The sequence below is a fragment of the Uranotaenia lowii genome, chromosome 3 (genome assembly GCF_029784155.1).
Source record: "Uranotaenia lowii strain MFRU-FL chromosome 3, ASM2978415v1, whole genome shotgun sequence".
Taxonomy (NCBI): Eukaryota; Metazoa; Arthropoda; class Insecta; order Diptera; family Culicidae; genus Uranotaenia; species Uranotaenia lowii.
The window spans coordinates 331259148-331275501 of NC_073693.1; the positions used below are offsets into that span (position 1 = coordinate 331259148).

Sequence of the window (16354 nt, forward strand, 5' to 3'; positions counted from 1 at the left end):
CTAGAAGGCTAGACAAGACACATGTGCTTTGTCGTGGGTGGCGAACGTCGACACATTTCGAAAAGATGCTCATCCGGGTGTGAAATGCATATTTTCCGTTTTCAATAGATAGGTACATACATATGTACATTGTACAATGAATGCTTGGTTTCGATATTATTATAGGTATGGTGGTAAGATAGATAAGACCCGACTGCCGGGAGCCAATATGAGTGGATGTTGTCCCAGATAATGTAAGGACTCGAATGGTTGAACGAATGGCACTGAGGAAGTGGTGCGTGGGAGTCGGTTTGCTTCTACCAACATACGGAATGGTCCTTCGAACCGGAGGGAGCAGATGTGCTGAGCAGGGTGATCGCATTATTATTTGGATTAAAATCCGCTTGATTGGATAATGCTGTAAGTGCATCACGAAGTGTAATGGTGTTATGTTGTTGTTGTCGTTTGTTCCCCTTTCTGATGCCCCCGTTTTTAGATGTGCAAACAAGTGGAAATTCAATAACTACTACAGTCCACAGAGACAGAGACAGTGACAGATGATGGAGTGAGACAAGGGGAGAAGTTTTCTCCGGAAAGTGAGGAAAAGCGGAAGGAAAACCAAACTATTGAACTCAATCTCTCTCTCTCTAGTCTCTAGTACCAGTTATAATTGCAATCGGGTATTAATAACAAAATATATACATAAGTAAGTAAGTAAGTAAGTAGGTAGATATGGTGGAAATGGCGTTAGCTCACCTATTTGATTGACTCTTTTGCTTTTTTGCGACTTATCGGATTCTGTGAGTGTGTGGGTAGGTGGTTGGGTGGATTTGATTTCTCTTCTCTTCTCTTCATCTTCACTTCTTTTTCGCTATCGCATCGCAGTCCGATAGCGCTAATTTTATCTAAATGTTTTTGAAATCATACTATTATTTGCATTAGAACAACGGTTTTTGTTTCAAGTATTTCTCGATTTTCGCTCTTGTTTCTACTGCTAGTTAAATACTGCATTTCAGCTCTGCCTATCCGGTAGAAATAAAAATCCAGCCAGATGTTTTTGCTTTTATTTTTTGTTTTCATTTTTTTACCGAAGGGCGTCGCGGATAATTATTATTGCTCCAATGTTTGTTTTTTGTATTAGTTTGTTTGTTTGGATGGATGTTTATTCATTCATTCGAAACAACGAAACGAAATTGGAACTGTATTTGTGTGGGTGTGTTGTTGTTTTGATTTGTTTCTGTATTCCATTGTTTGTTTGTTTCTGTATCTAATTTTTTGTTGTTGTATGATTATCAAAAGGGATGCTCATATTTACCCCTGCGCTGATGAAACTGGGATGCTGCCGTAGTTGTAGTAGTAGCACCGGGTCTGTTCGCAGATGAAATCCTTCACGGCCAGACAGTCCTCCGGTTCCCACCGTAGGTTCGGGGCCTTCAGATGGACGCAACCCCGCTCGATGCCGCTGCTGCTGCAAGGAAGAAAATTTGCAAGGGAAAGCATTTGGTTAGTGAAACAATAAATTTAATTTTATCTCGTTATTTTTATAGTTTTTTATGTTTTTGAAATTTTGACACAAAAGAGAAACATATCTGGCACATATATTGCAACAACAGGTACTATAGACTGTTCCAAATACACTACAAGAACCGTCATTAGTATTCAAACAAATTTTGACTGCGTCCTGTTGTTTACATCAAGTGAAGTAAGAGTTGTCATTTTTTGTCGTTTTTTGCGAAGAAATCTGAAAATGTGTGGCTTACTCCCGAATAGAGATAACAGATTGTCCACAAATGGAGCACTGTGAGTGGTTTTTCAATCAGAAAACTAGCTAAGAAAGAAGGTTTGAGTGTTCGAGCAGTTCAAACCGCGTTGAGAAAGTATGGAGTTCTAAATCTGGTAAGTTATGAGAAAAATTAACGATCCTGGAAGTATCTTTTTGCCTTTCTAACAGAAAGGTTTGGTTATCGGTCGATTTGAGAGATCATTAATTATGGGTCTTAGACATACCTTTATAGGTACCTATCGACTCAGCTCGACGAGTTCTGTTGATGTCCGTGGATTTGTATGTGCCATTTTAAAAATGTCTAGAACGTTTTTGCGAAACTGGGCTGCACAATTAAAATGATTTTAGTCTCAAAAGAATGCATTTTTTTTTCTACACAACCCTTTCAAGAACGGGAAAAAAACAAAATAGTTGAAACCGTTTTCTTTACCAAATACATATCATACTTATTATGGCATAAAAAAAAGTTGCTAGTGGCGCCTCGAAGCAGCAGCACCAGCAATCATTTATAAATTGAAGATAATCAAAATAAAAAAATAATATTTTTATTAACTCGAGAATTGAACCAAAACCCTTCAGATCCCAAGTTGCAAGCGCTATCCAATAAACCATCGGCACGCTTGATTGAAAGCGGCTCAAACTCAAATAGGTAAAAGGCATTACTAAGACGCACCGTGGTCTGGGCAGTTTCTCAGTCTGCTGGGGCAAATACGGCAACAGTGTTTATATCTTACACTTCTTGCTTTTCAATGCAGCAAATGGCGGATGGGCGTTTCCTTCAGAGTCCGCCATGCCTATAGACATTATAATTTCATTTATGAAATTATAGTGTCTAAAGCCATGCCGGGTGTCAACAAAATGCAGAGCCGTACAGGAAACTGCGTTGGGGGGGAATTTATATGAAGATCTTATGACCCTCGTTTTTTTTACTCGTGTTGAAGAATGAATTTATGTTTTTTTTTTTCATTTCTACATACTCATACATAATTTAGATTCAATTTCAGATGCAGAATTCAGATTCAGTTTTCAAATTCAGGATACAGGTTTAGGAATCAGAATTCAGGATTCAAAATTCAGAATTCAAAATTCAGATTCAGAACTCATATTCAGATTCAGAATTTAGATTCAGAATTCAGATTCAGAATTCAGATTAAGAATTCAGATTCAGAATTCAGATTCAGAATTCAGATTCAGAATTCAGATTCAGAATTCAGATTCAGAATTCAGATTCAGAATTCAGATTCAGAATTCAGATTCAGAATTCAGATTCAGAATTCAGATTCAGAATTCAGATTCAGAATTCAGATTCAGAATTCAGATTCAGAATTCAGATTCAGAATTCAGATTCAGAATTCAGATTCAGAATTCAGATTCAGAATTCAGATTCAGAATTCAGATTCAGAATTCAGATTCAGAATTCAGATTCAGAATTCAGATTCAGAATTCAGATTCAGAATTCAGATTCAGAATTCAGATTCAGAATTCAGATTCAGAATTCAGATTCAGAATTCAGATTCAGAATTCAGATTCAGAATTCAGATTCAGAATTCAGATTCAGAATTCAGATTCAGAATTCAGATTCAGAATTCAGATTCAGAATTCAGATTCAGAATTCAGATTCAGAATTCAGATTCAGAATTCAGATTCAGAATTCAGATTCAGAATTCAGATTCAGAATTCAGATTCAGAATTCAGATTCAGAATTCAGATTCAGAATTCAGATTCAGAATTCAGATTCAGATTCAGAATTCAGATTCAGAATTCAGATTCAGAATTCAGATTCAGAATTCAGATTCAGAATTCAGATTCAGAATTCAGATTCAGAATTCAGATTCAGAATTCAGATTCAGAATTCAGATTCAGAATTCAGAATCAGAATTCAGATTCAGAATTCAGATTCAGAATTCAGATTCAGAATTCAGAATCAGAATTCAGATTCAGAATTCAGATTCAGAATTTTTGTAAATTTATTTTCGGCATATCGGTGAAAAATTTAGATTCATGGAGAAAGAATATCAGAATTAAAAATTGATGAAGCTGGATGTTGCGAGGTAAAGTATGGTGTACGTTAATAAATTTTCCTTGCAAAAATGTTCTTTCGCTCTTTTCATCATCCGTAAAATTTCTCCTCACTTTATCAATTTTCAATTCTGGAATTGTTTCTCCAAGAATACCAATTTGCACAGTTTTTGATAAATTTGCGATGACTTAAAGATCATTACGCATGAAAACACGATTTTGTTTTGTGAAAACTTTTTTTCACAATTTTTCTGAAATTAAGTTTGCTGCATACTTTTAGGGGTAAAACCATACTATTAAAAGTTGTAAAATCCGAAATCATAAAAAAAAATTTGGATGAAAGAAATTTCAATGTTGAAAACCGTGTGATGCAAAACAATCAAAATGAGATTTACAAGATTAAGAATTCAGATTCAGAATTCAGATTCAGAATTCAGATTCAGAATTCAGATTCAGAATTCAGATTCAGAATTCAGATTCAGAATTCAGATTCAGAATTCAGATTCAGAATTCAGATTCAGAATTCAGATTCAGAATTCAGATTCAGAATTCAGATTCAGAATTCAGATTCAGAATTCAGATTCAGAATTCAGATTCAGAATTCAGATTCAGAATTCAGATTCAGAATTCAGATTCAGAATTCAGATTCAGAATTCAGATCCAGAATTCAGATTCAGAATTCATATTCAGAATTCAGATTCAGAATTCAGATTCAGAATTCCGATTCAGAATTCAGATTCAGAATTCAGATTCAGAATTCAGATTCAGAATTCAGATTCAGAATTCAGATTCAGAATTCAGATTCAGAATTCAGATTCAGAATTCAGATTCAGAATTCAGATTCAGAATTCAGATTCAGAATTTAGATTCAGAATTCAGATTCAGAATTCAGATTCAGAATTCAGATTCAGAATTCAGATTCAGAATTCAGATTCAGAATTCAGATTCAGAATTAAGATTCAGAATTCAGATTCAGAATTCAGAATTCAGATTCAGAATTCAGATTCAGAACTCAGATTCAGAATTCAGATTCAGAATTCAGATTCAGAATTCAGATTCAGAATTCAGATTCAGAATTCAGATTCAGAATACAGATTTAGAATTCAAATTCAGAGTTCAGATTCAGAATTCAGATTGAGAATTCAGATTTAGAATTCTGATTAAGAATTTGGATTAAAGATCAACCTGGAATTTGAAATTGGAACTTATGTTCAAATATTAGACTAAGTGTTGTAACTCAAAATTCAAACTTTAGAATCAGAATAAGATTTCAGATTTAGTTTACAGAATGAGATTAATCATTTAATAGTCATATTACTTTCCCCTCCTTTTGTGGGAATTTTTCCTCTATGCATGGTTGAGCTCTAAAAAAGGTATCATGCTAGGGCACGCGTCACGGCTATCCATCAATATTGTAGTTGGTTTTACTTATTCAGTAAAAAAAAAGCATAAAAAAACAGTAAGATTCGAACCGTGACCAGCAACGTGAAAGTTCTGGTTGCTACCACGGCACCATTTCAGCGTGTTATAAATCTTGGAAATTCTACTGTTTAAATACCATTCTTTCCATACATAAAATGAGCTCCTTACATACCAGTTCGCTTTTCCCCAAAAAAACGTATCAGGCATCATTTTTGCCTTTCTAACAGAAAGGTTTGGTTATCGGTCGATTTGAGAGATCATTAATTATGGGTCTTAGACATACCTTTATAGGTACCTATCGACTCAGCTCGACGAGTTCTGTTGATGTCCGTGGATTTGTATGTGCCATTTTAAAAATGTCTAGAACGTTTTTGCGAAACTGGGCTGCACAATTAAAATGATTTTAGTCTCAAAAGAATGCATTTTTTTTTCTACACAACCCTTTCAAAAACGGGAAAAAAACAAAATAGTTGAAACCGTTTTCTTTACCAAATACATATCATACTTATTATGGCATAAAAAAAAGTTGCTAGTGGCGCCTCGAAGCAGCAGCACCAGCAATCATTTATAAATTGAAGATAATCAAAATAAAAAAATAATATTTTTATTAACTCGAGAATTGAACCAAAACCCTTCAGATCCCAAGTTGCAAGCGCTATCCAATAAACCATCGGCACGCTTGATTGAAAGCGGCTCAAACTCAAATAGGTAAAAGGCATTACTAAGACGCACCGTGGTCTGGGCAGTTTCTCAGTCTGCTGGGGCAAATACGGCAACAGTGTTTATATCTTACACTTCTTGCTTTTCAATGCAGCAAATGGCGGATGGGCGTTTCCTTCAGAGTCCGCCATGCCTATAGACATTATAATTTCATTTATGAAATTATAGTGTCTAAAGCCATGCCGGGTGTCAACAAAATGCAGAGCCGTACAGGAAACTGCGTTGGGGGGGAATTTATATGAAGATCTTATGACCCTCGTTTTTTTTACTCGTGTTGAAGAATGAATTTATGTTTTTTTTTTCATTTCTACATACTCATACATAATTTAGATTCAATTTCAGATGCAGAATTCAGATTCAGTTTTCAAATTCAGGATACAGGTTTAGGAATCAGAATTCAGGATTCAAAATTCAGAATTCAAAATTCAGATTCAGAACTCATATTCAGATTCAGAATTTAGATTCAGAATTCAGATTCAGAATTCAGATTAAGAATTCAGATTCAGAATTCAGATTCAGAATTCAGATTCAGAATTCAGATTCAGAATTCAGATTCAGAATTCAGATTCAGAATTCAGATTCAGAATTCAGATTCAGAATTCAGATTCAGAATTCAGATTCAGAATTCAGATTCAGAATTCAGATTCAGAATTCAGATTCAGAATTCAGATTCAGAATTCAGATTCAGAATTCAGATTCAGAATTCAGATTCAGAATTCAGATTCAGAATTCAGATTCAGAATTCAGATTCAGAATTCAGATTCAGAATTCAGATTCAGAATTCAGATTCAGAATTCAGATTCAGAATTCAGATTCAGAATTCAGATTCAGAATTCAGATTCAGAATTCAGATTCAGAATTCAGATTCAGAATTCAGATTCAGAATTCAGATTCAGAATTCAGATTCAGAATTCAGATTCAGAATTCAGATTCAGAATTCAGATTCAGAATTCAGATTCAGAATTCAGATTCAGAATTCAGATTCAGAATTCAGATTCAGAATTCAGATTCAGATTCAGAATTCAGATTCAGAATTCAGATTCAGAATTCAGATTCAGAATTCAGATTCAGAATTCAGATTCAGAATTCAGATTCAGAATTCAGATTCAGAATTCAGATTCAGAATTCAGATTCAGAATTCAGAATCAGAATTCAGATTCAGAATTCAGATTCAGAATTCAGATTCAGAATTCAGAATCAGAATTCAGATTCAGAATTCAGATTCAGAATTTTTGTAAATTTATTTTCGGCATATCGGTGAAAAATTTAGATTCATGGAGAAAGAATATCAGAATTAAAAATTGATGAAGCTGGATGTTGCGAGGTAAAGTATGGTGTACGTTAATAAATTTTCCTTGCAAAAATGTTCTTTCGCTCTTTTCATCATCCGTAAAATTTCTCCTCACTTTATCAATTTTCAATTCTGGAATTGTTTCTCCAAGAATACCAATTTGCACAGTTTTTGATAAATTTGCGATGACTTAAAGATCATTACGCATGAAAACACGATTTTGTTTTGTGAAAACTTTTTTTCACAATTTTTCTGAAATTAAGTTTGCTGCATACTTTTAGGGGTAAAACCATACTATTAAAAGTTGTAAAATCCGAAATCATAAAAAAAAATTTGGATGAAAGGAATTTCAATGTTGAAAACCGTGTGATGCAAAACAATCAAAATGAGATTTACAAGATTAAGAATTCAGATTCAGAATTCAGATTCAGAATTCAGATTCAGAATTCAGATTCAGAATTCAGATTCAGAATTCAGATTCAGAATTCAGATTCAGAATTCAGATTCAGAATTCAGATTCAGAATTCAGATTCAGAATTCAGATTCAGAATTCAGATTCAGAATTCAGATTCAGAATTCAGATTCAGAATTCAGATTCAGAATTCAGATTCAGAATTCAGATTCAGAATTCAGATTCAGAATTCAGATCCAGAATTCAGATTCAGAATTCATATTCAGAATTCAGATTCAGAATTCAGATTCAGAATTCCGATTCAGAATTCAGATTCAGAATTCAGATTCAGAATTCAGATTCAGAATTCAGATTCAGAATTCAGATTCAGAATTCAGATTCAGAATTCAGATTCAGAATTCAGATTCAGAATTCAGATTCAGAATTCAGATTCAGAATTTAGATTCAGAATTCAGATTCAGAATTCAGATTCAGAATTCAGATTCAGAATTCAGATTCAGAATTCAGATTCAGAATTCAGATTCAGAATTAAGATTCAGAATTCAGATTCAGAATTCAGAATTCAGATTCAGAATTCAGATTCAGAATTCAGATTCAGAACTCAGATTCAGAATTCAGATTCAGAATTCAGATTCAGAATTCAGATTCAGAATTCAGATTCAGAATTCAGATTCAGAATACAGATTTAGAATTCAAATTCAGAGTTCAGATTCAGAATTCAGATTGAGAATTCAGATTTAGAATTCTGATTAAGAATTTGGATTAAAGATCAACCTGGAATTTGAAATTGGAACTTATATTCAAATATTAGACTAAGTGTTGTAACTCAAAATTCAAACTTTAGAATCAGAATAAGATTTCAGATTTAGTTTACAGAATGAGATTAATCATTTAATAGTCATATTACTTTCCCCTCCTTTTGTGGGAATTTTTCCTCTATGCATGGTTGAGCTCTAAAAAAGGTATCATGCTAGGGCACGCGTCACGGCTATCCATCAATATTGTAGTTGGTTTTACTTATTCAGTAAAAAAAAAGCATAAAAAAACAGTAAGATTCGAACCGTGACCAGCAACGTGAAAGTTCTGGTTGCTACCACGGCACCATTTCAGCGTGTTATAAATCTTGGAAATTCTACTGTTTAAATACCATTCTTTCCATACATAAAATGAGCTCCTTACATACCAGTTCGCTTTTCCCCAAAAAAACGTATCAGGCATCATTTTTGCCTTTCTAACAGAAAGGTTTGGTTATCGGTCGATTTGAGAGATCATTAATTATGGGTCTTAGACATACCTTTATAGGTACCTATCGACTCAGCTCGACGAGTTCTGTTGATGTCCGTGGATTTGTATGTGCCATTTTAAAAATGTCTAGAACGTTTTTGCGAAACTGGGCTGCACAATTAAAATGATTTTAGTCTCAAAAGAATGCATTTTTTTTTCTACACAACCCTTTCAAAAACGGGAAAAAAACAAAATAGTTGAAACCGTTTTCTTTACCAAATACATATCATACTTATTATGGCATAAAAAAAAGTTGCTAGTGGCGCCTCGAAGCAGCAGCACCAGCAATCATTTATAAATTGAAGATAATCAAAATAAAAAAATAATATTTTTATTAACTCGAGAATTGAACCAAAACCCTTCAGATCCCAAGTTGCAAGCGCTATCCAATAAACCATCGGCACGCTTGATTGAAAGCGGCTCAAACTCAAATAGGTAAAAGGCATTACTAAGACGCACCGTGGTCTGGGCAGTTTCTCAGTCTGCTGGGGCAAATACGGCAACAGTGTTTATATCTTACACTTCTTGCTTTTCAATGCAGCAAATGGCGGATGGGCGTTTCCTTCAGAGTCCGCCATGCCTATAGACATTATAATTTCATTTATGAAATTATAGTGTCTAAAGCCATGCCGGGTGTCAACAAAATGCAGAGCCGTACAGGAAACTGCGTTGGGGGGGAATTTATATGAAGATCTTATGACCCTCGTTTTTTTTACTCGTGTTGAAGAATGAATTTATGTTTTTTTTTTCATTTCTACATACTCATACATAATTTAGATTCAATTTCAGATGCAGAATTCAGATTCAGTTTTCAAATTCAGGATACAGGTTTAGGAATCAGAATTCAGGATTCAAAATTCAGAATTCAAAATTCAGATTCAGAACTCATATTCAGATTCAGAATTTAGATTCAGAATTCAGATTCAGAATTCAGATTAAGAATTCAGATTCAGAATTCAGATTCAGAATTCAGATTCAGAATTCAGATTCAGAATTCAGATTCAGAATTCAGATTCAGAATTCAGATTCAGAATTCAGATTCAGAATTCAGATTCAGAATTCAGATTCAGAATTCAGATTCAGAATTCAGATTCAGAATTCAGATTCAGAATTCAGATTCAGAATTCAGATTCAGAATTCAGATTCAGAATTCAGATTCAGAATTCAGATTCAGAATTCAGATTCAGAATTCAGATTCAGAATTCAGATTCAGAATTCAGATTCAGAATTCAGATTCAGAATTCAGATTCAGAATTCAGATTCAGAATTCAGATTCAGAATTCAGATTCAGAATTCAGATTCAGAATTCAGATTCAGAATTCAGATTCAGAATTCAGATTCAGAATTCAGATTCAGAATTCAGATTCAGAATTCAGATTCAGAATTCAGATTCAGAATTCAGATTCAGAATTCAGATTCAGAATTCAGATTCAGAATTCAGATTCAGAATTCAGATTCAGATTCAGAATTCAGATTCAGAATTCAGATTCAGAATTCAGATTCAGAATTCAGATTCAGAATTCAGATTCAGAATTCAGATTCAGAATACAGATTCAGAATTCAGATTCAGAATTCAGATTCAGAATTCAGATTCAGAATTCAGAATCAGAATTCAGATTCAGAATTCAGATTCAGAATTCAGATTCAGAATTCAGAATCAGAATTCAGATTCAGAATTCAGATTCAGAATTTTTGTAAATTTATTTTCGGCATATCGGTGAAAAATTTAGATTCATGGAGAAAGAATATCAGAATTAAAAATTGATGAAGCTGGATGTTGCGAGGTAAAGTATGGTGTACGTTAATAAATTTTCCTTGCAAAAATGTTCTTTCGCTCTTTTCATCATCCGTAAAATTTCTCCTCACTTTATCAATTTTCAATTCTGGAATTGTTTCTCCAAGAATACCAATTTGCACAGTTTTTGATAAATTTGCGATGACTTAAAGATCATTACGCATGAAAACACGATTTTGTTTTGTGAAAACTTTTTTTCACAATTTTTCTGAAATTAAGTTTGCTGCATACTTTTAGGGGTAAAACCATACTATTAAAAGTTGTAAAATCCGAAATCATAAAAAAAAATTTGGATGAAAGAAATTTCAATGTTGAAAACCGTGTGATGCAAAACAATCAAAATGAGATTTACAAGATTAAGAATTCAGATTCAGAATTCAGATTCAGAATTCAGATTCAGAATTCAGATTCAGAATTCAGATTCAGAATTCAGATTCAGAATTCAGATTCAGAATTCAGATTCAGAATTCAGATTCAGAATTCAGATTCAGAATTCAGATTCAGAATTCAGATCCAGAATTCAGATTCAGAATTCATATTCAGAATTCAGATTCAGAATTCAGATTCAGAATTCCGATTCAGAATTCAGATTCAGAATTCAGATTCAGAATTCAGATTCAGAATTCAGATTCAGAATTCAGATTCAGAATTCAGATTCAGAATTCAGATTCAGAATTCAGATTCAGAATTCAGATTCAGAATTCAGATTCAGAATTTAGATTCAGAATTCAGATTCAGAATTCAGATTCAGAATTCAGATTCAGAATTCAGATTCAGAATTCAGATTCAGAATTCAGATTCAGAATTAAGATTCAGAATTCAGATTCAGAATTCAGAATTCAGATTCAGAATTCAGATTCAGAATTCAGATTCAGAACTCAGATTCAGAATTCAGATTCAGAATTCAGATTCAGAATTCAGATTCAGAATTCAGATTCAGAATTCAGATTCAGAATACAGATTTAGAATTCAAATTCAGAGTTCAGATTCAGAATTCAGATTGAGAATTCAGATTTAGAATTCTGATTAAGAATTTGGATTAAAGATCAACCTGGAATTTGAAATTGGAACTTATATTCAAATATTAGACTAAGTGTTGTAACTCAAAATTCAAACTTTAGAATCAGAATAAGATTTCAGATTTAGTTTACAGAATGAGATTAATCATTTAATAGTCATATTACTTTCCCCTCCTTTTGTGGGAATTTTTCCTCTATGCATGGTTGAGCTCTAAAAAAGGTATCATGCTAGGGCACGCGTCACGGCTATCCATCAATATTGTAGTTGGTTTTACTTATTCAGTAAAAAAAAAGCATAAAAAAACAGTAAGATTCGAACCGTGACCAGCAACGTGAAAGTTCTGGTTGCTACCACGGCACCATTTCAGCGTGTTATAAATCTTGGAAATTCTACTGTTTAAATACCATTCTTTCCATACATAAAATGAGCTCCTTACATACCAGTTCGCTTTTCCCCAAAAAAACGTATCAGGCATCATTTTTGCCTTTCTAACAGAAAGGTTTGGTTATCGGTCGATTTGAGAGATCATTAATTATGGGTCTTAGACATACCTTTATAGGTACCTATCGACTCAGCTCGACGAGTTCTGTTGATGTCCGTGGATTTGTATGTGCCATTTTAAAAATGTCTAGAACGTTTTTGCGAAACTGGGCTGCACAATTAAAATGATTTTAGTCTCAAAAGAATGCATTTTTTTTTCTACACAACCCTTTCAAAAACGGGAAAAAAACAAAATAGTTGAAACCGTTTTCTTTACCAAATACATATCATACTTATTATGGCATAAAAAAAAGTTGCTAGTGGCGCCTCGAAGCAGCAGCACCAGCAATCATTTATAAATTGAAGATAATCAAAATAAAAAAATAATATTTTTATTAACTCGAGAATTGAACCAAAACCCTTCAGATCCCAAGTTGCAAGCGCTATCCAATAAACCATCGGCACGCTTGATTGAAAGCGGCTCAAACTCAAATAGGTAAAAGGCATTACTAAGACGCACCGTGGTCTGGGCAGTTTCTCAGTCTGCTGGGGCAAATACGGCAACAGTGTTTATATCTTACACTTCTTGCTTTTCAATGCAGCAAATGGCGGATGGGCGTTTCCTTCAGAGTCCGCCATGCCTATAGACATTATAATTTCATTTATGAAATTATAGTGTCTAAAGCCATGCCGGGTGTCAACAAAATGCAGAGCCGTACAGGAAACTGCGTTGGGGGGGAATTTATATGAAGATCTTATGACCCTCGTTTTTTTTACTCGTGTTGAAGAATGAATTTATGTTTTTTTTTTCATTTCTACATACTCATACATAATTTAGATTCAATTTCAGATGCAGAATTCAGATTCAGTTTTCAAATTCAGGATACAGGTTTAGGAATCAGAATTCAGGATTCAAAATTCAGAATTCAAAATTCAGATTCAGAACTCATATTCAGATTCAGAATTTAGATTCAGAATTCAGATTCAGAATTCAGATTAAGAATTCAGATTCAGAATTCAGATTCAGAATTCAGATTCAGAATTCAGATTCAGAATTCAGATTCAGAATTCAGATTCAGAATTCAGATTCAGAATTCAGATTCAGAATTCAGATTCAGAATTCAGATTCAGAATTCAGATTCAGAATTCAGATTCAGAATTCAGATTCAGAATTCAGATTCAGAATTCATATTCAGAATTCAGATTCAGAATTCAGATTCAGAATTCAGATTCAGAATTCAGATTCAGAATTCAGATTCAGAATTCAGATTCAGAATTCAGATTCAGAATTCAGATTCAGAATTCAGATTCAGAATTCAGATTCAGAATTCAGATTCAGAATTCAGATTCAGAATTCAGATTCAGAATTCAGATTCAGAATTCAGATTCAGAATTCAGATTCAGAATTCAGATTCAGAATTCAGATTCAGAATTCAGATTCAGAATTCAGATTCAGATTCAGAATTCAGATTCAGAATTCAGATTCAGAATTCAGATTCAGAATTCAGATTCAGAATTCAGATTCAGAATTCAGATTCAGAATTCAGATTCAGAATTCAGATTCAGAATTCAGATTCAGAATTCAGATTCAGAATTCAGATTCAGAATTCAGAATCAGAATTCAGATTCAGAATTCAGATTCAGAATTCAGATTCAGAATTCAGAATCAGAATTCAGATTCAGAATTCAGATTCAGAATTTTTGTAAATTTATTTTCGGCATATCGGTGAAAAATTTAGATTCATGGAGAAAGAATATCAGAATTAAAAATTGATGAAGCTGGATGTTGCGAGGTAAAGTATGGTGTACGTTAATAAATTTTCCTTGCAAAAATGTTCTTTCGCTCTTTTCATCATCCGTAAAATTTCTCCTCACTTTATCAATTTTCAATTCTGGAATTGTTTCTCCAAGAATACCAATTTGCACAGTTTTTGATAAATTTGCGATGACTTAAAGATCATTACGCATGAAAACACGATTTTGTTTTGTGAAAACTTTTTTTCACAATTTTTCTGAAATTAAGTTTGCTGCATACTTTTAGGGGTAAAACCATACTATTAAAAGTTGTAAAATCCGAAATCATAAAAAAAAATTTGGATGAAAGAAATTTCAATGTTGAAAACCGTGTGATGCAAAACAATCAAAATGAGATTTACAAGATTAAGAATTCAGATTCAGAATTCAGATTCAGAATTCAGATTCAGAATTCAGATTCAGAATTCAGATTCAGAATTCAGATTCAGAATTCAGATTCAGAATTCAGATTCAGAATTCAGATTCAGAATTCAGATTCAGAATTCAGATTCAGAATTCAGATTCAGAATTCAGATTCAGAATTCAGATTCAGAATTCAGATTCAGAATTCAGATTCAGAATTCAGATTCAGAATTCAGATCCAGAATTCAGATTCAGAATTCATATTCAGAATTCAGATTCAGAATTCAGATTCAGAATTCAGATTCAGAATTCAGATTCAGAATTCAGATTCAGAATTCAGATTCAGAATTCAGATTCAGAATTCAGATTCAGAATTCAGATTCAGAATTCAGATTCAGAATTCAGATTCAGAATTCAGATTCAGAATTTAGATTCAGAATTCAGATTCAGAATTCAGATTCAGAATTCAGATTCAGAATTCAGATTCAGAATTCAGATTCAGAATTCAGATTCAGAATTAAGATTCAGAATTCAGATTCAGAATTCAGAATTCAGATTCAGAATTCAGATTCAGAATTCAGATTCAGAACTCAGATTCAGAATTCAGATTCAGAATTCAGATTCAGAATTCAGATTCAGAATTCAGATTCAGAATTCAGATTCAGAATACAGATTTAGAATTCAAATTCAGAGTTCAGATTCAGAATTCAGATTGAGAATTCAGATTTAGAATTCTGATTAAGAATTTGGATTAAAGATCAACCTGGAATTTGAAATTGGAACTTATATTCAAATATTAGACTAAGTGTTGTAACTCAAAATTCAAACTTTAGAATCAGAATAAGATTTCAGATTTAGTTTACAGAATGAGATTAATCATTTAATAGTCATATTACTTTCCCCTCCTTTTGTGGGAATTTTTCCTCTATGCATGGTTGAGCTCTAAAAAAGGTATCATGCTAGGGCACGCGTCACGGCTATCCATCAATATTGTAGTTGGTTTTACTTATTCAGTAAAAAAAAAGCATAAAAAAACAGTAAGATTCGAACCGTGACCAGCAACGTGAAAGTTCTGGTTGCTACCACGGCACCATTTCAGCGTGTTATAAATCTTGGAAATTCTACTGTTTAAATACCATTCTTTCCATACATAAAATGAGCTCCTTACATACCAGTTCGCTTTTCCCCAAAAAAACGTATCAGGCATCATTTTTGCCTTTCTAACAGAAAGGTTTGGTTATCGGTCGATTTGAGAGATCATTAATTATGGGTCTTAGACATACCTTTATAGGTACCTATCGACTCAGCTCGACGAGTTCTGTTGATGTCCGTGGATTTGTATGTGCCATTTTAAAAATGTCTAGAACGTTTTTGCGAAACTGGGCTGCACAATTAAAATGATTTTAGTCTCAAAAGAATGCATTTTTTTTTCTACACAACCCTTTCAAAAACGGGAAAAAAACAAAATAGTTGAAACCGTTTTCTTTACCAAATACATATCATACTTATTATGGCATAAAAAAAAGTTGCTAGTGGCGCCTCGAAGCAGCAGCACCAGCAATCATTTATAAATTGAAGATAATCAAAATAAAAAAATAATATTTTTATTAACTCGAGAATTGAACCAAAACCCTTCAGATCCCAAGTTGCAAGCGCTATCCAATAAACCATCGGCACGCTTGATTGAAAGCGGCTCAAACTCAAATAGGTAAAAGGCATTACTAAGACGCACCGTGGTCTGGGCAGTTTCTCAGTCTGCTGGGGCAAATACGGCAACAGTGTTTATATCTTACACTTCTTGCTTTTCAATGCAGCAAATGGCGGATGGGCGTTTCCTTCAGAGTCCGCCATGCCTATAGACATTATAATTTCATTTATGAAATTATAGTGTCTAAAGCCATGCCGGGTGTCAACAAAATGCAGAGCCGTACAGGAAACTGCGGTTGGGGGGGAATTTATATGAAGATCTTATGACCCTCGTTTTTTTTACTC

At 33.4% G+C, this 16354-nt stretch overlaps 1 protein-coding gene across 9 annotated transcripts in view; it reads right to left on the bottom strand.

Moving 5' to 3' along the window:
- The window catches only part of LOC129751042 (uncharacterized), a 525666-nt gene that overhangs the window by 17728 nt on the left and 491584 nt on the right, over positions 1 to 16354 (bottom strand). For 8 of the 9 annotated variants that reach the window (XM_055746303.1, XM_055746299.1, XM_055746304.1 and 5 more), the window contains exon 5: positions 1295 to 1447. In XM_055746303.1, coding sequence (XP_055602278.1) covers positions 1295 to 1447 — 153 coding nt within the window. The remainder of the gene's footprint in view (positions 1 to 1294; positions 1448 to 16354) is intronic. The other variant, XM_055746305.1, reaches the window with a different exon arrangement.